Here is a 23,359-nt window from a genome sequence, read left to right on the forward strand (position 1 = left end):
AGACGGCAAAATCAATAAGAAATGTCAATTATGTCGCTTTTTTTATTATGTATTTGCCATTTGTTCGTTCGTTCTCATCGAAACTTAGTCCTTGGTAATATCTCTCCTGTCTTCTTCCTCTTTTTGCCACCATTTTGATACCCTCGGGCTCGTTTGGTAGTTGGATTAGTTACGAGAGAATTTATGTACATATGCGTATTAGTTATTGCACTTTCTTTCCTGCATAAATTAGTTATGCGGATTTCTAAATCATCAATCAAAGGTAGTGTTGATTTTATACATGAATATAACTTATTTCTTATCTACTTATCAAATGTCGTATAAGTCATACGAAAATTGATATACGAATAACTTATTTCTTATCCAACTACGAACGACCCTCATTGTTTTATATGAAACATTGATTACACCCCAACAGATCAAGAATTATCATCAATCACTGAAAAAAATGTCAATGGAGGAGCTAAAACAAGATGATCAAATCATTTTCAAGCTTAAACAAACTTGTTCTGATCTCAACAACCTTCTTCAACTCTCATTCAATGTCGAAACGAGTTTATCTGAAATAGAAGAGAGATTTGTTGTAATGCAAGAAAATCTGACCATTGCTTCAAGAAGAATAGCTCCATTACAATCACTTTCCATTGCTAATAAGGCACTCGATACGAAGATCAACAGAGCAATTTCTCCAGCTCTTTCACTTCTTGAAAGTTTCAAACTTTCTGAATCACTCCAGCGTAAGCTTCTTGAACTTTCTTCTAAATTAGCTAACGAGAAATCGTTTAACAAGAGGGTGGAGAAGTTGATCAAGTATGTTGACACGGTGGATGATTTGAATGAGGCGATTAATTCAATTAGTAAAGAGTGTGAACCAGCTATACAGAAGTTGCAAGAAGTTGTGGAGTTTTTAAGCAGGACTAAAGCAACTGATCAATTCAGGACGCATCGATTGAAAGAGACTTTGATTACACTTAAAGCTCTTTGTGAAACTGAAGTTGATGCTATGAGATTTGATGGACTGCTTGATGATGCTTTGTTGAATTTGCAAGATGAATATGAGAGTTTGTTGAATAAAATGAGGCATAGGAATTTTAACGAGGCAAAAAGTGATCGCGATGATGATGATGATGATCACGATGATGTTGTTGCTGCAGCAGATATGGTGTCTACAGACTTGGGAAGTGAATTAGAAATTGAAGTGCTTACAAGAATCTCTGAGACATTGGCTGCAAATGACTGTCTTGATATATGTATTGATATCTTTGTGAAGGTAACAACTTTGTCCTTGATCTTATCCGACAGGTATATGAATCCATGATTTTAGACGTTTATATGTTGTTAGGATCAAACGTTTATCATAATCTCAAAAGTTGTAAATGATAGCAAGAACCGTGTTCAATCATGACTCTCACCTAGGCCAACCCAGCCCCTCGAGGAACTTTCCATAGGCAAGATGTTAGTGTTATCCAACATATTAAATAATGTGATCATCTCATCTAAAAACTAAAAGTTTAATCTGCTAGTGAGAAAACATAGACATTAATTAGCCGCGATTAAACTTCACTTATGTTGATTTATTATGGTGATTCCGAAATCTGCCACTGGGACGGAGGGAGTATTATTTCATTCCAACAGTTTTAGAGTTTGCTCAATGGTTTAAGATTTAATGTATATGGCTACTAAGAATGATTATGGTATTCTGCTTCACCCCACAGGTAAGATATAAAAGAGCAGCCAAAGCATTGATGAGACTGAACCCGGAGTACCTAAAAACATACAGTCCGGAAGAAATTGATGAGATGGAATGGGTGAGCCTAGAGACAGCGATATCCCTTTGGATCCAACACTTTGAACTTGCTATCAAGAATGTATTTGTATCGGAAAAGAAACTCTGCTGCCAAGTTTTAGGCACAGTAATGGATGGAGTTATATGGCCTGAGTGTTTCGTCAAGATAGCAGACAAGATAATGGCTGTCTTCTTTAGATTCGGGGAAGGGGTTGCACGAAGTAAGAAAGAACCTCAAAAGCTGTTTAAACTGTTAGACATGTTCGAATCACTGGAAAAGTTAAAGCCCGAGTCCTCAGAGATTTTTGCTGGTGAAGCTGGTGCTGATATCTGTTCGCGATTTAGAGAACTGGAGAAACTCCTTGTACATTCCTCTACCAAAGTCTTCTTTGAGCTTGGCCTTCAAATTGAGGCTAATCAGGATGTTCTTCCACCTCAAGATGGTTCGGTTCCAAAACTTGTTCGTTATGCTATTAACTATCTCAAATACCTTCTAACAGATGCATATAGCGCGACAATGATCAGAGTCCTCAGGACTGAACAAATATGGAAAGCTGGAGTACTTTCAACACCCGAAGCAGATGAAAACTTGCTCAAAGACGCCATGTTCAACATTGTGGATGCCATACGGAGGAATGTTGAATCTAAGAAATTGAGGTATAAAGACAAAGTATTGCCTCACGTATTTGTCATGAACACTTACTGGTACATTTACATGAGGACTAGAAGTACAGAACTCGGAAAACTCATGGGAGATCAGTATATGAAGAAGACATACAAAATTGTGGCTGAAGAATCAGCTTATTCGTATCAAAAACAAGCATGGGGTCCTCTAGTAAAGATGTTGGACAAAGAAGAACTTAAAAAAGTTGACAAAGACGGACTTACAGCTATGATACGAGGGAAAATGGATGCGTTCACTAAAGGATTTGACGACATTACTCAAAGACATAAAAGCTTTTATCATATCCCTGATACAGACTTGAGAGAGCAAATGAGAGAAGCTACAATGAAGCTTGTTATCCCTGCATATACCAATTTCTTGAACAATTTCGCGTCTTCTTTACATGTCAAGTCCTATCCTTCACCAGAATACGTAGAAGATACATTGAATCAGATGTTTGAAGTTACTGATCATCATAAGAGCTCTGGAAAATCATCTTTGAGGCCGCGACAAATGAGAGATCCTTCGGATGGTAGTAAATCATTATCAGGCGAACAATCACGCAGGAGCAAAGACTTCAGGAGGTCCAAGACAAGTGCCATTGATACCTGAGTAAGATTTTTTCAAGTAATGTGACTTGAAAGACAACCATTTATTTGAAAAAATGTGATGGAAATATTTTTCTTTGGGTAACATTTGTGTTAAGCTTACCACCACAAAAAGAGGGGGCACAAACAAAAAGTTTGTAATATGATAGATGTAACAAAGTATGAGAAGTTAAATAAATATTTCAAAGTTAAAAAGAAGAGCAAAGTTATTTATTCAACCGACCGGTCAAAATAATTACATTTTCAATCCAAACATACCCTATTTGTTATAAGAAATAGGAATAAGGGTCTGAAAAATATCCAAAAATATTCAAACGTTCGTTGAATTTGTTGTTGTGATGTTAAACTTTAATGAGGATCTATTACCTCGTGAATTATTAAATAGTGTATTTTTACCTCCTGAACTATTTAATAGTGTATTTTAAAAGGTATATATGTGACCACATGGACACATTACTATTTCTAATTTTGCATTATTTTTAGAAAAATGACAGAAATCTCACCTTTAAGTTCTCCTATTACCATTATCCCCTATTAGTTTTATAAATTCCTCATTTTCACGCATCAGATTAATGTATCAGCGCATTAAACTAATGTATCTCGTGCATTGAATTAATGTATCTCGCGCATCAGATTACTGTATCAATGCTTATATTATTGTATCAGTTTAAGAGATTTCTGTAATTATAAATTTATAATGGACAAATGGTAATTTTGCCTTAAAAGTATGTGATTTTTGTCCTTTACCCTTATTTTTTATGTTGATGTGGCAAATATACATGTTTAAAATACGGTATTAAATAGTCTAGGGAGATAATAGGTCCTCATGAAAGTTTAGTATCACAACAATAAATTCGATCAAAGTTGAGATATTTTTTAGACCCTTACCCAAAGAAATATATATATTATGTATATCATATACAAATATATAATAGGTTTGATTCCTCGGTCTTATGGGTAGTTGTTCAAATATATAAAAATAACACCCTATACACATTTAAGGTTATATATATCAAGTTATAAATATATTTTTCAAAAATAAATTACTTATAACAAACTATTATCGAGTTATAGCATATCAATTAAAAATATATTTAATTAAAAATAAACTATAAGTAATTATTTAAATGCTAATTAATATGTTTAAATATTTATTTTTATTTTTTACAATTAACTTTTTATTTCAATTTTTTTAAATAAAATAAAAAAGAAAAAAAACGTTTATGTATAAACTGGTAAGTAGCACTAATTGTGGGATTTGAATACATTTTAATTAATAATAGATAATTAACAAATTAGCACATATTAAGGAATTCAAAAAGGATCTAAATTATTTAGTTTACTTAAAATGCTCAAATTAGTTTAAATTAAATTAAAACATGATTTTTTTTTTTCATTTTTTCTCTCTTTATCACCTTTTAAAGCTTTTAATATAAATAATAAATTATAACTAATTAAATTTTACATTATATAGTTACCTTTTAAAAAATGAAATCTAAATAATAAGGATTTGATTTTAATTAATTCCGTATTATACGGTTGCCCAATAACTATCCACCCCCATCTCAACCAATACATACGCATACATCTTCCCCTAATACACTCCATCTCTCCAACATGCGAAGATATTTTGATCTTCCCCAAACTCCTGCCTCACTCATCATCTCTTTTCAACACGCAAAGATTTTTTGTTCTTACCCAAAGCCTGCTTCACTCATCTTTCCCATTATTCCTCTCAGATCTGTTCATCCCAAAACCTAAACATCCCTCTCAGATCAGTTCCCCCATTCAGTTCATATAGAATATCTAGAAAAGGTAGTGAAATCCCAAGTAAAAGTAAAAGATTGGTCGATGAGTCTGATGACTTTCATGTTCCTTCATTCGATATATTGTCACAAACTCAAACGCATAAATCAAAGGAAAAAGAGAAGTGTAGTTCAGTTAATTCGAAGATGGAAAAAAACAAAATCAAAGAGGCAAAGGAAAGAGGCAAGAAGAGGAAAGGAAAAGAAATTAGAACATCATCATAATCCAATTTTTGCTGAGGATTAAAAAATACAAAATCAAAAAAAAATAAAAGGCATTGAAATTGATCGATCGACAAAAAAGTTTTCAAAAAAAGCATCAGAGACACAAGCTACAAATAAACCCAAAAAAGTTGATAAAGTCAGTAAAAAAATTATTTCAAATTTGGATTACAACGTGTTGTGTTAGTGTATTTAATTTTTGCTTTTATTTGTCAATAGTATACTACATGAAATTTGTATGATATTTGTATGAGTTGAGTTTTTAGTATTCTATATTATAATTATATATGAATATTGAATGATTTAATGTTGTATGTTTTGTATATGATATAATTTGAATATATCAGTGTATGATTTGATACAGAATAAATGTATTAATTTTGTATGATTTGTGTATGAAATAATTGGTCATTATAATATAGGAGTTTATGCATTATGTATTACCTTTGTAACCTATATGTATAAAATGATATTCTTGTCCAGTAAAATATTATGTGTATGAATGATGTATTTTAATGTTGTGTATCCTATAATTTTAACTATTATAATAAATATTGCAACTGTATATTTTATTTTTTGATTATGATGTATGAATTGACGTATTCATACTAAATGAGATTAGTTTGTAGTTTAAAAGTCACATATTAATTATTTTTTTAAATTGAATATGTATTAATATTGTTTGAATTGTGTATGAACTGAGGCATATAGTTTGTATGATTTCTGTATGAATTGAATTAAATATCCATCGACATGTATTAATATTGTATGAATTTTGTATATAATTTGTGTATAAATTAATTGAATGTCAATTTAATATAGCATTGTATATATGATTCTTTCTAATGAATTTTATAGTATATAAAAAATAATAATTTAGTTTTACAAATTTTATAGGAGAAGAAGGTTCAAACACATTTATCTTTCTGTATCAACATGATTGTGTTCGCTGATTTGTTGACCTTCCTCAGTCAAGATAAGTTTCAGCAATTTTTACAAGAAATCTCATTTGAATTTTTTTATAATTTACATAACATAAAAATTCGATGTCAATTGTTGCGTCATACTTTCCTTCTTGAATCTGAAACTGGCAGGGATGACATGTTCATTATCAATGTAAATAGTACAGAGTTATATTTTGACTTAAAAGAGTTGATCGTTGTAATCGGTCTAAGATCTGGACCAATTTCTGATTTTGTTTCTGATTCATCTGTTCCAAATAGATTAATTGTAGAAAATTTTAGATACTTTGACAAAGTCCCCAAGTCAAATTTTTACCACAAGTTTAAATTGGAAAACTTTTGGGAAGAAGATGACTGTTTATAATCAGTTAATATAATTCATACATACTTCATACACATTTAATATATCATTCATTGTCCTACAAACTACTCCAATTAAACAAACAGAATATAATTTCAATACAAAATTAATACAAAAACATATATTCTAATTTCAATATAAACTAGAATATTCTTTTTTTTTTAAAAAAAAGACTTTCATAAACAATTGATACACGTTTCATATACTTTTCATACACTAATAATACAAACTTCAGACTTCAAACACGATATACGTAACATAACTATTTCATTAAAAAAAGAAATATACAAACTATTTCAGATAATACAGTTATTAAAAAAATCGAACACTGTTCTACATGTAAAAAAAACATCAAGTTAATTAAAATCAACAATTCATAATTAAAAGAAACAAATCATAATTAAAACCAACATGATGAATTTCAATTTCCACCATGTTTAATTAATATTGACATAATGTTCTCCATCAGATCAAATCAAATTGTTTCAAACGCCAAAATTTATCAGGTTGCTAAAAAAACGAACTGAAATATGCAAATATGAAAATAATCGTGAAATTTTGAGAAAAATGACTTCTACGTTGATACCAATCTGAAAATAATCGTGAAAATTTGAAAAAAAGATGAATTGTAATGATGATGCAAATAGGTTTCCAAATGCTGAAAATAATCTGCAAATATGAAAATAATCGTTAAAATTTGGTATAGTTTTTTAAGGAATTAATCAAGAAAACTAATATCATTTAAACTAACTAGAGATATTCAAGGCAATGATGCTAATCTAAATTTTTTTGATATCCCTAAAAACGTGTTAATCTAATATTAATTTTTAATTAAAATCCCTTAAACATGCTAGTGTACAATTTCAAAAAGTGCTAACTACATTCAATGTAATTAATAAAATATCCCATTTTCCATTATTAATTTGTCTGTGTGTTAATTAGGTATATTTATTATCAATTGTTAGTTTATTTCTTTTTTTTAATTAATTGTTGATAACAATTCTTTTTAATAAATTATAATTAACATTATATTTATTAATAGAATGCTATAGATTGAGATATTAAATGTTATACAAGAATATTATTATATAAAATGCTATATACCTAATTTACACTTCAAATATATGATTAAATTTTGAGAAAAAGTTCATCGATCTCATTTGTTAAAAGTTTGACTCACATAATTCTTGAGAATGATGTAGATAAGTCAAATTTTTAACGATGACATAGATAAGCTTTTTATCAAAGTTCAATGCAATAGTTGAGCCTTTTCATTGATATTATTCAAAATGAATATTAAAAAAATTGGGGTAAATATTTAAAATTGAAAACTTAATGTAGATGGAAACCTGTGTAAGAAAAATAAAAAATCCAAGTGAATTTACTACTCATTTTTTCCGTGCAAGTTTCTTTCAAAGCTCCCCAGCTGAAATCCACATATTCAGAAGAGAATAATCCCATTTTCCAAATAGAATAATTCCACCATCAAAATTATTTATCAATTTCCTTCGATAAATCCAATTTTCTTCTTCAAACGCTCAATCTAAACCCCCAAATCGCCAATTGCAAAGAAAACCAAGTACCAAATTCGAACAAAAAATGGCAAAACCAGATGAAATTCACACCATTTCGTTATCATTCACTGATTTCCCAGAAGATGTGCAGCTTTGTATCCTCTCATTCCTCACTCCATCAGATATCTCCAATTTCGCCTGTACTTCAAAACGCTTCGTTTCTCTTTGCCGTGATGACCCAAGACTCTGGTTTTCCATGTGTAACCGCAAATGGGGATCCAAAACCCAGATTAACAAATGGGGTAACGGTAAGATCTCGTATAAGCTTCTTTACAATACCCTTTTGGAGTATGAGAATCTCATTGGGTTCTGGCGCCGGAGTGGTGCTGAATCTGATTCACCGTTGATCTTTTTTGAGTGGGGTCCGTTTCATATAGCTGGTTCGAGGGTGAAACCCTCGAGAAATGGTACTTATGAAGTGATAAAGTTGCCATTTTTATGGATGGGTATTACCTCTAAGGGTGAAATTGTTAATTATCTTGACCCTGTGGGGAAGGTGGAGTTATCGGGAAATGTGATGAATTTAGATGATTTGGGTGTTGTGGAGAGTGAATTGGTTCCAGTGAATGTGAATTTCGTGGGAAGAACTCATGTTGTTGTGGAAGAAAATGGTACTGCATTTGGGTACTCTTGTAATTCTCCACAGAATAGAGGATTTAAGAAAGTTTCAAGCTCAGGGAATATGAGGGAAGAGGAGTACGAGGATTTATGCGTGTCTCCTGGGAGTTTGCCGGACAGGTTGATGTCTGATATTTATCAATATTTTGCTAACAAGACAAGTCCTGGTGGAAATGGGTCGGCGAGGAGGCAGAGAAGGAGGGAGAGGGAAAGGCAGGGAAGAAGGAAGTGGGAGCCTGAAGATTATGTGAAAATAGTGAACTGTTCACCTACGCCAGCCAGGCCTTTGCAGGGCTTGTGGAAGGTCTTGTTCCTTATACTTTTTGCTTATATATAATTTTGCAAATCTATTCTTGTTTCTTGGCCGTGGAAGTGTTCTGTTAGATAAAAAGTTGATCTTTATGAGCAGTTTTTTTAATGAATTTAAGGCTTGGCCTTTGATTTTGTTCTTAAAGATATACATTTGTATAAGTAAAGCTTCTAACTTTGTAGAGACAACTAGGTAGCTGGTTAAGGTGTAATCAAAGGCTGACCTTAGTTAGTATAAGTAAAGTAAGTAAAGAATAAAACTTTATTGAGATGATTAGGTTGAGCCTTTAGTTTTGATGAGGTGTAAATGCTTGTGATTGTAAGCCGGGTAATATGCATGTATGTATTCTGTGTGTCAAATTGATATAAGGTATTGATCTTCATAAAGTTTGAGCAAGACGTATGACACTAAAAATTCCACTAAGCAGGGAGCTGTGCTTTAAACCCACTAATTTTGTTAATTTGCTCTAGTTATCTAAGTTCTAACATTATGATGCCACTAACCATTATGTACATGAAGGACTGATTTCTGACTTGTTTTACCAATATCCTTGTTTTATTTTCTGTTTTGACCTGAAGGAGGTTGATCATAATTGGTATTTTTGTGGTCCTTCTGTATTCCAGCTTATTCCTCTTGGTAAGAAGTATCATTTGACCAATTTACTAGTAAGGGGTCCAAATATCATTCTGGAACTTGAAGGCTAACTTCCAGTTCTGAAATTCCAAGTGATTTTAATGCTCAACCAAGACATAGATCTGAACTTGTACATTTAAATTAAATGCTTGTCTTGTTTGATGGTTCAAGTGTCCTGCCTCTTTGGAGGTTTTCAGCTGTAACTGGTTGCGGCTGTATCCCTTCTAGTCCTTACCCTCAAGATATAGTTTTACTAATATTTCCAATCAATGATGTATCAGTTCTCGGAATTTTCAAAGATTTCCTTCAGCTATCATGTTCTATGAGTCTTGTTCTAGCTTATTCATAGGGTGTAAAGTTGAACTGTTTTGATTTATTTCGGTACTATGTCTGATGTACAGCCCCGCGTGATCATTTTCTTCTGATTATCTCTGTTTAGCCAAACTACTGTGCTACTAAATATCAGTTAAGGTGTATAATTTCTATAATAGATCAACCCGTCAACCTCATGGGTAACCTCCATTGACCTTTGTTTGAACTGCATGAATCGCAGAGTATTTAATTTGCCAGTTTGTACATACTGTGTACCTCCCTTTTGCTGGAACGCAAAATTGGGGAGTGCTCAAGTCTCAACTGCAAAAGCCTGTTCATGTGATGTTTTGTCTTTGCTTTTCACTGCAGGGATTCCGTGATGAAACGACTTTGGAGTTCTTCCTTGTCTCATATGATGATATTGGTGGCATTGCTTGCAGAAGGCTTGTTGAATTATGTAAACCCTTCTCTGCCTATGCCCCAGTATTTTGGACTTCGAATACCACATTCATTGAGTCACCTTTATCTTCAGAGGAAGAGAACATATATGAGGGTCGTATGCATATTCAGCCCCTTGCTGAAGCTGATGACTTATGTGATATTCTGCCTAGTGCTGATAAGAGAGTAATTTTGTGCATGCTTTGCATGAACTCAAGCTACGACTTGGTTATTCCTGATTTGGCAGGAAGCACCGTTAATCCTAGGCAGGCGGAGGGAAGGATTTGGCAGTATGAAAATGGAACCTTTGGTTTTGGGTTTCTGCGAGACAATTACGTTATAGACTTGAGATGTATTGCTCAGAATGGTCGGATATTGGAGGCAGCATATATTTCCGGTGAATGATCTTGCTGTGTACATTAATAGATAAAAGAGAGAAAGTGCAGCAGGAGTTCCTATTTATATTCTTTGTACATATTAGTAGACTCTTTATGCTGGAAAAACTATTGTTCTGTTGTAACATCTTGTGACAATAGAATGTTTATTTCAATGTAACCTAGGTATTCTCAAGCTTCCTTTTCTGGTAATGGATTCAACTCGTTTCCTAATATTATGCTTCCCCTTTTGGATTCTTTCAGTTTCGTTTTGACATGGTGAGGTGTAAAGACAAATAGCTGATTACTTCATTGTCTATCACGCTGAACTTTAATACAGTCAAAGTTTTCATTGTGCGTGCAGCATTTTATATCTTTGTTCCCTCTCCCACAATGTTGATTGTAATTTGAGGTTAGCTATTGGCAGTGTGTATTATATCAGTTGCTTCATTTGCTTTGTATCTTGCTATTTTGTTGTCATATTTTTCTTTGCAATCCTGCTTCAAAAAAATTCCTTCTGAGCCAAGGTTATATTGAAAACAGTCTCTCTATCCCACAAAGGCCCAGTAAGGTTTGTGTACAGACCCTACTTGTAGGATTAGAATGTATGTGTTATTGTTGCTTTTGGTTAGCTACTGGCAGCTTCTGTCTCATGATAGAGCTCTTAAGGACTTTCTGAATGGAATGGCTGGTAAATTTTGTGAACTTTCAAACATCCTGCTGATCACTGTTGCTCTCACTTTTTCTTTTTGTTGTATACTGAGAAGTTTCTGGTTCTTCACAAGAACTTGTGTGTTGTGTTTCAAAATCTTTTGCTTATGTGGAAAGGATATCCAAGAGTGGTGCTCTCTTGTGCCAAATTTTGCCTTTTCTTTTTACAAAATTTGTCTTTCTCCCTTGTCATGTTTCCAGAGTGCTAATGGCTTAAGAATTGCTATCCATGACATTATCGAGCAGGAGAGAGGATGGAAGAGGCTGAAAAGTGGTTTCAAGCAGGGAGCAAAATGCAACACTATAACAACAACAGCAACAGCAACATACCCAGTGACCAGTTTAATCCCACAGGTGGAGTCTGAAGGGTAGAGTACACACAGACCTTACCCCTACTTTGAGGAGGTAGAGAGGCTATTTCCTGGTAAGATTGTCGAATTTTTTTTGAAATTCTTCAGTTTTCTTAGTTACCAACTAGATTTTCTATTTTACTAGCAGCTATACCACTTTTAGCCTTGAAAAAATGGCAATGGAGAAATGATAGTTAAAAATTTTCTTCTAGTCCTTGGATTAAATTGTTAGGGTCTGTGCTGTTGAGGTATCTTTTCTTGCCTTCAAAATGAGAAACTTACTACCTAGATCTCCTCAAAAGGATCTGTATGAGTGCAATCGAATTGGAAAAGAATCGCCTTCCATCATCTGGATCATCTGCAATTTAAAGAATTCCATATCTGGTCTGAGGAGGAAAGAGTGTGTTGTAAAGATTTTCATTCACTGGACAGCAAAACCGTGTTATATTCAATCTCATTTAACATCCACACGATACAAGTGAAGCACAAGAAACAAAGGTCAAAAATCTTCACACAGAAGTATATTATAGTTCAGCATCAAATTAATGGAAGATGAGAGAAAACATAGGCTGTAGAACAGAAGCACATTAATGGACACTGCTGAAGACCTCAGCGAAATAACGCTAGCACATACAGATTCTTGAACATAGGAGACAGGTAGACATGATAGCGGAAAGCTAAGGAATGATCAACTCTTTCAGTTGTTTATGATTCTGCAGTAACTTCTGTTGTTATCGCAGGGATAGTCTCATGGTCACCCTCAAGCTTGCTTAAGTTGCCTTTCTCCTTGATAAGTTGAATATGGTGATGCTTACAGTAGAGGCGCCCTTCATGTGCGATATAGTTGGAAAGGCTAATTACACACCCTCCATGGCTACATTTGAAGCAGTTTTTGTGGTATGGTGTACCATTAACTGATACCTATAAACACAATCAATATTTAAGATAACATGTATTGCACAGCATTAGCATGAAATATTGTTAACTATACAAGCTGTGAACTTTTGGAATATATAACAAATTTTACACAAAAGATTACTTATTGCCTATTGGTGGTGTTACCTTCTCTGTTGGATAGACAGTGTTCTTGCAGCCAAAACATTTCTCCCTTGTTCCACCAAACATGCTCGTCACTTTAGCTACCTGTGGTTTCTGTTTCAAAGATACAACTTGCATTTAATAAGTGAAGGTAAAACTCTCTACTTGCTCGGACTCTCAAAAAATGTCGCTACACCCATGTCAGATCCTCCAAAAATCCACAAGTTCTGGAGAATACGCGCCCCTTGATATTTTTGAAGAGTCCGAGCAACATAGATGTTCTATGTCAGTAAAGCTTGATCATTCATTGTCAATTACCTCACTGTCAATGAGCTTCTGTGGCTTCACAATTTTTGGTGTCCCTGTAACATTTTAAATTGTCAATAAGTTTTCTGTTTGCAAAAGTTATTTGGAATTACAGTCCATGTTAACCTCTACCTTCAAAGCTTTTATCCAAACTGCCAGTTTGTTTGAAGAGCTGATCAAAGTGTGGTCTACAGTACAGAACTCCTTCAAAGGAATTGTAGTTGCCAAGCTGCCAATTAGATACAATTAAAGAACAGTAAAAGTTAAGCTCCAAACCTTGAATGTTATAAGTCCAACAGAAACTGATGAAACTTATAGCCTCTCCAGAATGGATATATAAAGCTAGTAATATTGAATAGAAAACTCAAATCTACTTCTTTTGACTCTGAACAAGTCAGATAGACCTATACAGAGACCATTCTACAGAGTGTTGTATTAATATTTGCATAAAATGATCCTTATGATTGCTTCAGTAATCGTACTATTTGTTGTTGTTATTATTCTCTTCTTCATTGTTCTTACTTTACATATTGTTTGATATGCTTTCCTTGAGAGTCTATCGAAAACAACCTCTCTATCTTCGCAAGGTAGGATTTAGGCTGCGTAGACACCCTCTCCCTAGACCCTACTTGTGTCATTACACTAAATTTGTTGTTGTTTGATCCAAAACCTGTGTATGTAATAGGGAGGAAAGAAGAGAAGTACTTGAAGCTGAACAAGAAATTCTTATGTCAGACAGATTATCTCTAATGAGATTTCCATGGAAGACAAAATAGAAGCTAAAAGTAAGAAGTACATGAAAAAGCTATAGTCTTTATGTTGTAAGATTTCTTCCCATCTGTCTAGCTAGTGGAATTAATCGAGTTGTGCAAAAGCTCATCCGAACACCACAATTATCAACACTAAAAAACAAAGTAGTCATAAGAAGAAACCTTGAGGGTGCCCTTGCAGTGATGACATCTAAAACAAGCTTTGTGATAGATTCTGTTATCTGCAGTTAATTTGTCAACCAGATAGACAGTCTTGTCACAAGCCATGCACTTTTGTGTTGTTCCTGCAAATGCCATGGCTATAATCAACTTCTTTTCTTGATTTTTCTGCAGCAAAAAGCACTTGATGTTTGGAGTTTTGAAGCAAAAATAGAGAGGAAATGGATGGAAGATAAGGATGAGAAAGTATGATGATGATGATGTTGAGAACAGCAATTTAAGTAATTAGAGAAATAGACATTTTATCATCTTGTCCCCAGTATACATCACCCAACAACTATGCAGATCTTTTTTTCTTTTTCTTTTTTCCAATATTTTTAACATTTTTTAAAGATTCTTATCTGTAAATATTTATATATATATACCCCTACTTTTTTCCTTGGAACAACAGAAAGTTGAGGTTAAAAAAATTTGATTTGCAGTATATGACTAAGACATATAGTGTTGGTAAAATATAGTGAGAAAATAAGTTCCTTATAAATCAAGAAAGTGACTTTTCTTGTTGACTAGATAAACAAGTTCGATAAGTGACATTCTCTGTTGATCGTCTTCTCCTTCCCTCCGTAACTTATAGATGTTTGCCTAAGTTGTGGAGTATATATATTTTATTGAGACAATTTTCTTTGCTTACGTATTAAATTATCAAAAAATTGAAAAATTATCAAATTTTGCTTGGTGAAAACCTTGATATAATTAGTGAAGGATGAAAAAACAGTGAAAATAAAGGAATGGAATAAGTGATTGTTACTTGCATAGGCATCAAAGTTTCACATGCTTATTGGAGCCCAGTTTGGTAGAATAAGATCTTTTCTTTGCTCTATTGATATTAGCAAGCCACCACATGAATCATCATCATATCACTCTCATGGAATATCTAGCTATTTGCTGTCAAAGCAATTATGCACAAACTCCCCCGTCTCAATTTATATGATAATATTTAAATAAATACGAAATTAAAGAATTTAAGTGAAGAGTTCATTATTTTACCAAAGTTAAAAGTCACTTTAGTGCTTACTTCAGATGCACTTATTATAGCCTATGTTAAAAGTTACAAGTTAGGATTTTTAAGTTATGACTTTTGGATTAAAATAAACTTTTCTAATCTATTCAAATTACTACGAAATTACTTAGAAGCTTGTTTAATTGAAAAATATCTAAAACACGTCAATTCAAACAGGCTCTGTAAGACGTTGATTTTAATTTTTTTCCGAAAAATTTTATTATTTGGTGGACCATAATCTTATCAACAACCTAAAAGAAAGTTATGCTGGACCATCTAGAGTTATGCTAGACATGATTTTGAAATTCAATTTCCTATACAAGGGGAACTTAACCCTACCCTTACACACACACAAAAAAAGAAAAAACATATAAGGAATCTGTCACATGGCATAATCATATTATTGATCTGTCAAAGCCACCCACTGTACTGTTTTTTTTTTTTTTTTTCAATAGGAGAGTAGAAAAGAAGTAATAGCTGTAAATGTGTTATTATTTATAAATGTCAATTTTGAGGAGTTCAATATATATTTTTCTAAAATTTTATTAGTCTAATCCCCATATATAAATTTAAGTACGTTGAGAAGTCGAAGTCCCTTAGAAATACAATTATTTCGTAAATCATTGTTCCTTAGAACCTAAAGTTTGCTAAAAGAGGATTCATTTAATGATAGATATGACAATTTGACATGTTAATAAATGAAAAACAGGGTGAATAAGCAATAATACAAGTGATAGGTTGTGTAAATCATCTATGTTTTATTTAATGGAGTGTTAAAAGCTTTTTTTATTTTTTATCCAAAATTTTGGGCTCGATTTATGACTAAGAAATAGTTTTTGTAAGAATGAGTTTAGAACTTTAGATTTAATCGTGCATGAATATGGAATACTGCATGTTGGCCACTACGTGAGAAGCAAACAAAAGAATTACGTGACAATGATATTTTTTGATAAATGTACTAAAACTTTTCACTATGGATAAAATTAAAATAGCACCAAGAAAAAATTAGCCAAAGTTATTTTCAAGTTATAGTGTGTCACTCTTTTATTTGAATAGCATTAAAAAAAATCATATAAATTGATACAGAATGGATCATTAGCCATAGTTCTACGAATACCGTGTGAACATTGCATCAAGTCTTGTAAAGGAAATCCCCATCAAACCTTAGTCGAAATTTTATCTTTAGGATTCGAGTTATTATGCATTTTGAATTTGTTTATTTAGTTTGTTAGAACGATTGATAGTATTTTGTAAAACACGTTCAAAATTTGTTTACCTTTGAGTGCTTTGATAGTTTAGAACATTCGGTAACAATTTGCAAAATATTTGGCATAACTGCCTTGAATTATGAAGAAATAATTGAAAAATAAAAAAACAAGTACAAAAATGAATAATAAAAGAGACTGATACGATGAAATTTGCATAACTTATGCAGCAAACTAACATCTCTATTACGATGAAATTCACTTATGCAGCAAACTAACATCTCTATTAGGATGAAATTCAATATTTTGTTCGTGGTTATTTATGTAGCAAACTAACAGCTCTATTACGATGAAATTCAACATTTAGTTCGTGCTGACTTATGCTCCAAACTAACATGCCAGTTGATAACTTTAGTCAAATAAATTACATTTCGTTTAATATTATATCTATATATGCATAGCGTATATGAAACAAGCCCGACATATCAACACAATTATCCAAACATTATATAATATTAATTCAAACATTGTATAATAAGATAGCCAAATTACAAATAAAACACTTGAATTATAAGGAAAAGTACCAAAATATCAAGTAACTAAAGAGTAAGAATTGGGATGAGAAATTCAAGAGATGATAGGAACCAAATGCTTTAATTCATAATATACACATAATTCTCCAAAAAACCATAGATGACAACCATATAAACTCTACTCAAAGATCCCCAAGTCAATCTAGTATTGGGCCGTCCAATTATTGGGCCTATATGTGGCCATACCTTTTTCACTCAATGTGATATTGACAAATATTGAGCATGAATGTTTATAGTAAAACTACATGTTTGTTTGGGCCTATGTGTTCATTGCGTTCAAATTTGTAGGCCCTTTTTCACTCAATGTAGGCCCACTCATAAGATCATATAAGTTCAAATTTGTTTGGATTTCACAATCGAAAATACTGAAATTTTGGATAAAATGTTTCTTTTCTGAAATGAATATTATAATTTTGGATCAAACATTACATGTTTGTATTGACTATTATTAATTACTATAGTTTGGAGTTTAATTTGCATTTTTATTAATTGAATACTAAATTTTTTGATTAATATATCCTATTTCTACACTGAACCCTATAGTTGTGAATCAACAATGATATACACTTTTGAATCGAATATTATAATTCTAAATTAAATGTTAATATAATTTTGGCGCATTTTGAATTGAGCGGTATTAGTTATTATAATTTTGAGTTAAATATTATAGTGTATAGTCTTGAATTGGTATGTTTTTTTGTTTTTTTGGGAAGTCGCTACAATCTCTGTCTCACCCTTTGTCCTTAAGGTGAGCACTTTGTGTGTACGGGTAAATCTTCACCTGTGTAATCACAAGAATTGTAAATCGTACTAGGCAAGCCCTGTACGACAGACTCGATTCAGAAGACATTGAGGAGGGATGAATTCCCCCAAATCAACTGAGTCATCCCAAGGACAAAGGATTGAAATATTGTACTTAGAAATTAAATATAATTTTGAATTAAAATTATATTAGTCTCATGTAATTATAAGTAGGGCGTACGAAAAGAGAGTCACCAGGTGATATATTTGCAGTTCGAGAAATCACTACAAGTCAATTTGAAGCTGGTGCGATTTCTCCGGCGGCCTTCAGCGGCGGAGCTCTTCCACTTTCAGGCTGCACTCCACGAAACTTGAAGCTGGTGCGATTTCTCTGTCCCTTTGTTGGTTTTTTTAACCTTTTGCTCGCTTGTTGATAGAAAAGGAGAACCTATAATGAATGTAAATTGAAATAAGCGAAATTCATTTTCCGGCAGTACGAAATTTTGAAATTGCTTCTTATTTGTGGTATTTGACCTAATTTTTGAAGTTTAATTAGTAACTACACTAGGCATTGATGATATTGTTCAAGCGTAATATTCTATGGAGATGCTTAATAAAGAGAGAGCACTTGCGGGCTAGTGGTCCATGAATTGTGTTGAGAATCATTAGATCTCAAGTTAGAGACAAAAGTAGTAGGTGATTTCTTTTTAGCAGAGTTACTGATACCTGTTGTTGGAGGTGGTACATTTCTAGTGAAATAAATAAAGGTGCATGAAAGCTGGTTGGTTGTAAAAAAAGATGCTTAATAAAGAGACTAAATTGAACTTATTGAAGACTATGATTATCAATGTGTAGAGCTAAGTTGTACTTGCATGGAAGTTCAAGTAGATTCATTAATGGCATTTGGAATGAAGTGAATTTTGTAAATATTGAAAACCTGCATAAGGTGTACAAAGTTTTGGGTCATCTTGTGCTTCCAGTTCAAAATTTTACATGGTTGTTTGGAGCTTCTATTATGAATACTGTACCAATGATGATTATGAGAAAGCAGCTGCATAATGCTTTTGGCAAACTAAGCTGGTGTGGAGAGATGAAAAATGCGTTTGTTTGTGAGTGATTAGACTTCTCCTTTGGTGGCAGAAGTCACTGGAGTTCTGAGTTCGAATCAAAATAACTTCAATACCCTGTCTATTTCCTGTATGTTTATCTTTTTCTTTACCTTATAGACTATGGAGGATTTTCTTGAAACTCACCTTTGGGCTTTAGTAGTTGTGTTTTTCTGTGACAAACTAACCTTTTTTATAACCCCTTTATATCTTACTTGCCAAAACAAATATATCTTAGATAGCAGGAGCTTTGAGGGTTAGAATTAGAACTTAGAAGAATGGTGTTTGGTCAAGTTGTGATTGGCCCCCCTGGTTCCGGCAAAACCACTTATTGCAACGGAATGTCTCAGTTCCTCCAACTGATTGGACGGTAACGTTTTTCAACCTTTTGGGTTTTCTGTTTCTGCTTATTTATACAATCTTCAACGGTTTCTTGGATTTTTTTTTAGTCTTGGTTCTAAAGAACAGTTTTATGAGTATCTGATTTCTTATATCAATGCAAGAGAGATTATTGATATTGAGTGCTAATTGTACTGTAGTAATTTATGTTTCTATGATCTAAAGGGACATGTTATTTCCTGTTTATATAACTTCTTAGTGTGGTTAGGGACTTCTTTGTCAGTAAGGAAAAGAGTAAAATATAATTACTTAATATTGGAAGAAAGGATAGGACTAGAGTGGAACGGATTTATTGGATTAATGTAGTTGGGAGTGGAGGCGTAGTTGGCTAATTCATTTGTAGGTAATTGCCAGATCGACGGCAGATGTTAGAATTAATTGTAATATTATCTCTTACATTGATATTATTTCTTTTGATTGTTTAAATTGCAGGAAAGTTGCTGTTATCAATTTGGATCCCGCTAATGATGCTTTACCGTATCCACTTAAGTTGTGTTTCTTTGACAATGTCTGGATAACATATTTTGATGTCTAATTCGAGAAGATTGTTCATTTATAATTAAATAGGAAACCAGTATATATGATTATTTTCTTCCTTATCTAATAAAGATATGAGTGTGCTGTGAATATTGAGGATCTAATTAAGCTGAGTGATGTAATGGTTGAACATTCTCTTGGTCCCAATGGAGGTAAGCTTGCCTTTACCCCCTTCTATTAAGATCAGTCACCCTTCAATTATCTAATAAATAAGTTCCAAGTGGCTAAAAAAATAGTTCCGAGTGGCTAAACTTGTGGATGCTACCACCATATCATTAGACCTGTGCCGTTACAATATGCTGCTTCAGATTCTTGGGCTACCTCCATTATCTAATTTTGGTGCAGAAATATTTTTCCTTGTATAGATGATGTTTTCTATGCTTTAAGTTGTTATTATGTTCATGCTATTCCTACTTTGTTTTTTTAACTCATAGCTTTATCATTCATTTTGTAGGGCTTGTATATTGCATGGACTATCTCCAGAAGAATATTGACTGGTTGGAGTCCAAGTTAAAACCTCTCCTTAAAGGTTGTTACAATTCAATCTGAAGTTAATTAATTTTGACTGAGATCAACATTTATTTATGTTTAATCATTTTATACTTATCTGGAACCGGCTTGGTATTTGTTCCATCATGGAGGTCTTTATACCACTTTAATGTTGTCTGTATATCTGGGAGTTTACAACTGTCTCAAAGTTTCAGTTCCATGTGGGAAGAGCAATCTTTTTGCATCGGTACTATATTTCTCAGCTAATCTGTCTGCTTTCCTCTCTGCTCCTTTTTTTACCTACTTCTTACCATGTTTTACCTAACCTCCAATTTTCCAGGAATTTTCTTAATTCACAACCAATTAGATAGTGTAAATAGTAAATACTGTAAATAAGAAAAACATAGATGGTGTTAACTGCCTTCCTACTCTGGCATTACAATCTACATCTTGGATTTCAGAGATTTGATAATTTATGTATTCAGTTGTAATGGTTTCTTTCAATCTAAACTTGTCAACGTGTTGAAAGTAATGGAGCTATAACACACACTTGGGCTAAAAACACTATTAATATATGCTCATTTACAACAATATTTTACATGCTTAAGTTCGCTAACTTTCTTTTGATGACTTACGGTTAGAAAAATTTCGAGTATTGGCATTTTTAGCAAAGTTGTTTGAGCACCTCGAGCTCTTGATATTCAGCACATTAATGGAAATCACAGTATACCCATCATCTTATGTGAAACTGCAGTATTCTGAGCAATCACCTCGGCTTGTTCTGACTTTTATCTATTTATTTTTGCAGAGCACTATTTACTTTTTGATTTTCCGGGTCAGGTGGAACTATTTTTCCTTCATGACAATGCGAAGAATATGATTATGGAACTTATAAAGAAGTTAGATCTAAGGGTTAGTCTCTTTTTTAGAGTTATCTAATCTATTTCATCCTTCGCTATTATGCTTCCCGTTAAAGCCAAATTGCTAACTATTTGGTTTGTTTGATGTAGTTGACTGCAGTCCATTTAGTTGATGCCCATCTTTGCAGTGATCCAGGGAAATACGTGAGTGCATTGCTCCTCTCTTTATCCACCATGTTACACTTGGAGCTTCCTCATGTCAATGTTTTGTCAAAGATTGATCTAATTGAAAGCTATGGAAAGCTAGGTTAGTTCATCATTTTCTTCTGGAGAATATCTTTCTGGAATATTCTGTTGGAGATGAGTTATAGGTATGAAACACCTTTGTGGCTACTATGAAGTGCTTATTCTGTATTTCTCTTATTCTTGCAGCTTTTAACCTAGACTTCTACACAGATGTCCAAGATTTATCGTATCTGCAGAATGAGATCAGTCAGGATCCTCGCTCTGCTAAGTATAGGTGCTTCAACCTTCCTTTTAGAACACTGTCAAATGATAGCTGATTTCTCTTCAACTCTTCTCAATTCTTGCTGGCACAATATAACACATTGTTGTTACTTTGTAGTTTCTGACTGTTCTAATCAAACTAGGACAGAAATTTTAGTAAATCTTGTTGCTGGAGTGAGGTTTCCTATATATTCTACAAGCTTCATGAGTAAATAACTTCTGCACTTGATGCTGTACTACTACAATTTTGAGAGCGTTTCATCTTTTTGTAAATGGTGTGTGTCAGTTTATTGTGTTGACCTCTCTACCTTTGGCAGAAATTAAGGGAGGGTAATGGAGGGAGAAGAAAAAAAGCCAAACACTGTTTTCTTTTTTGTCTTCTTTATTGTCTGCTGAGTTTTTTGTATCTACATCACCTTATTTAAGTGTCATTCCCTTCACTATTCTTATATAATCGGAAGGTGGTCATTGAAGTGCTAGTGTGGAACAATCTACTTTGACTCATTTTTATAGTTTACACACTTTTGTGTTGCCACTTTTTACTGTTGTATTTATGTTAATGCACTTTCTAATGAACGTAAACAAAGGGTAATTCTGGGCCTTTAATCTCTATAGAGAAGAGAAAAATATATCCTAAATATTTGTAGTTAATCATTTATTTCATTGCTGCAAATATGGATTGTTGAAAATAATAAGACATGGGTTTGGATATTTATCATAGTGCTTGACATGATGGAAATAACCAGAAAGGATCTTTATATCTAAAAACTTTGTGTTTTCGGGTTTACACATAGAAAATGCAGAAGCTTGAAACAGATTTTATCTTAACATTGTGTTTTGTTTTGATACTTAAATAATGCAGAAAGCTTACAAAGGAGCTTTGTGAGGTGATAGAAGATTATGGACTTGTCAACTTCACACCTTTAGATATCCAGGTAGGATGTGATTGAGAGTGTCCACTTCACGGCTTTGAGATATATCCTCTGTACTCTTTGTTAGCATATTGTTTAACTTTTTGAGCTTATTTACCATTTCAGGATAAAGAGAGTGTTGGGAATCTAGTTAAGCTAATTGACAAAAGCAATGGATACATATTTGCAGGCATAGATGCAAGTGCTGTTGAGTTCAGCAAAATTGCAGTTGGTCCTGTTGATTGGGACTACTACCGATATCCTTTTTTAACATATAAATTGATACCAAACTCACAAATTCCCTCTACTTGTTGATATTATGAGTAGTAAAGATCATTCATTTGATCCCAACAAGGAAGTAGAGATTTTATTCATTTCTTCATGATTCTACACTTAACAAATCAATTATGGAATATATTTGATTTGATTTTCTGCTGGTTGGCCTTGACATTCCAATTTTACAGTTGCAGCTGTGCAGGAGAAATACATAAAGGATGATGAAGACTTTGATATGACAAAAGGACAGTGAGACAAAATAGTATGTTATGGGCTTTGTGATAAGATCTATAAATACTGCATCTTACAGAAACTAATTATCCTTATGCATGCTAGGATGTAAAGATCATTTTTGTTCGTTCGAGTGACTTATTTAATAAAATTTTCAGTAGAGAAACTAACAACAATTAATTTTATTATTGACGTAGTAGTACTTAATACACATCACTTGAGTCGAAAGATGAATAAATAACAACTTCTTTATCTATTTATGAAGGTAAATGCAACTTACACTAACCTCACTTAGTTGGAATAACCTGTCACACACATATACACAAAAAAATAAATAGAGTATACATACATTTTTACTATGAAAAGTTATAATAAGGTAATACATTTTGTTATAGGAGTTCCATCACTTGATACAACTTAAACATCAAATAAATGCATTTCAA

General features: G+C 32.9%; 4 protein-coding genes across 4 annotated transcripts; 3 read left to right on the top strand and 1 right to left on the bottom strand.

Moving 5' to 3' along the window:
* Nucleotides 1-448: 448 nt before the first annotated feature.
* On the top strand, nt 449-5,026 carry LOC101253481 (exocyst complex component EXO70I-like). Its single transcript, XM_004238511.3, has 2 exons — nt 449-1,270; nt 1,716-5,026. The coding sequence occupies exons 1-2, from the start codon at nt 449-451 to the stop codon at nt 3,060-3,062; spliced, it is 2,169 nt and encodes a 722-aa protein (XP_004238559.1). The 3' UTR covers nt 3,063-5,026.
* A 2,733-nt stretch (nt 5,027-7,759) lies between these two features.
* Nucleotides 7,760-10,901, top strand: LOC101257559 (F-box protein At3g12350). The gene is made up of 2 exons (XM_004238037.5): nt 7,760-8,904; nt 10,225-10,901. Exons 1-2 carry the CDS (start codon nt 8,008-8,010, stop codon nt 10,696-10,698), a joined length of 1,371 nt encoding a protein of 456 aa, XP_004238085.1. The 5' UTR covers nt 7,760-8,007; the 3' UTR covers nt 10,699-10,901.
* A 1,241-nt stretch (nt 10,902-12,142) lies between these two features.
* On the bottom strand, nt 12,143-14,633 carry LOC101257855 (LIM domain-containing protein WLIM1). Its single transcript, XM_004238038.5, has 5 exons — nt 14,005-14,633; nt 13,205-13,301; nt 13,085-13,128; nt 12,791-12,880; nt 12,143-12,649 (listed from the first exon to the last, which is right to left on the bottom strand). The coding sequence occupies exons 1-5, from the start codon at nt 14,137-14,139 to the stop codon at nt 12,434-12,436; spliced, it is 582 nt and encodes a 193-aa protein (XP_004238086.1). The 5' UTR covers nt 14,140-14,633; the 3' UTR covers nt 12,143-12,433.
* A 3,204-nt stretch (nt 14,634-17,837) lies between these two features.
* On the top strand, nt 17,838-23,092 carry LOC101258150 (GPN-loop GTPase QQT1). Its single transcript, XM_004238039.5, has 11 exons — nt 17,838-17,980; nt 18,945-19,076; nt 19,538-19,582; nt 19,715-19,794; nt 20,097-20,171; nt 20,940-21,043; nt 21,142-21,298; nt 21,424-21,511; nt 22,361-22,433; nt 22,536-22,666; nt 22,872-23,092. Exons 2-11 carry the CDS (start codon nt 18,985-18,987, stop codon nt 22,936-22,938), a joined length of 912 nt encoding a protein of 303 aa, XP_004238087.1. The 5' UTR covers nt 17,838-17,980; nt 18,945-18,984; the 3' UTR covers nt 22,939-23,092.
* Nucleotides 23,093-23,359: the final 267 nt, after the last annotated feature.

This window comes from Solanum lycopersicum, chromosome 4, assembly GCF_036512215.1.
Source record: "Solanum lycopersicum chromosome 4, SLM_r2.1".
NCBI lineage: Eukaryota > Viridiplantae > Streptophyta > Magnoliopsida > Solanales > Solanaceae > Solanum > Solanum lycopersicum.

Bases quoted from the DNA above. Each gene is read 5' to 3' on its own strand.
- LOC101253481 (XM_004238511.3), top strand. From the start codon at position 449: ATGTCAATGGAGGAGCTAAAACAAGATGATCAAATCATTTTCAAGCTT. The intron at 1,271-1,715 runs GTAACAACTTTG...TTCACCCCACAG, and splicing joins GTATTGATATCTTTGTGAAG to GTAAGATATAAAAGAGCAGC.
- LOC101257559 (XM_004238037.5), top strand. From the start codon at position 8,008: ATGGCAAAACCAGATGAAATTCACACCATTTCGTTATCATTCACTGAT. The intron at 8,905-10,224 runs GTCTTGTTCCTT...TTTTCACTGCAG, and splicing joins CTTTGCAGGGCTTGTGGAAG to GGATTCCGTGATGAAACGAC.
- LOC101257855 (XM_004238038.5), bottom strand. From the start codon at position 14,139: ATGGCATTTGCAGGAACAACACAAAAGTGCATGGCTTGTGACAAGACT. The intron at 13,129-13,204 runs GTAGAGGTTAAC...AAAATGTTACAG, and splicing joins TTTGGATAAAAGCTTTGAAG to GGACACCAAAAATTGTGAAG. The intron at 12,881-13,084 runs GTAATTGACAAT...TCTTTGAAACAG, and splicing joins AGAAGCTCATTGACAGTGAG to AAACCACAGGTAGCTAAAGT.
- LOC101258150 (XM_004238039.5), top strand. From the start codon at position 18,985: ATGGTGTTTGGTCAAGTTGTGATTGGCCCCCCTGGTTCCGGCAAAACC. The intron at 19,795-20,096 runs GTAAGCTTGCCT...TTCATTTTGTAG, and splicing joins TTCTCTTGGTCCCAATGGAG to GGCTTGTATATTGCATGGAC. The intron at 21,299-21,423 runs GTTAGTTCATCA...TTATTCTTGCAG, and splicing joins TGAAAGCTATGGAAAGCTAG to CTTTTAACCTAGACTTCTAC.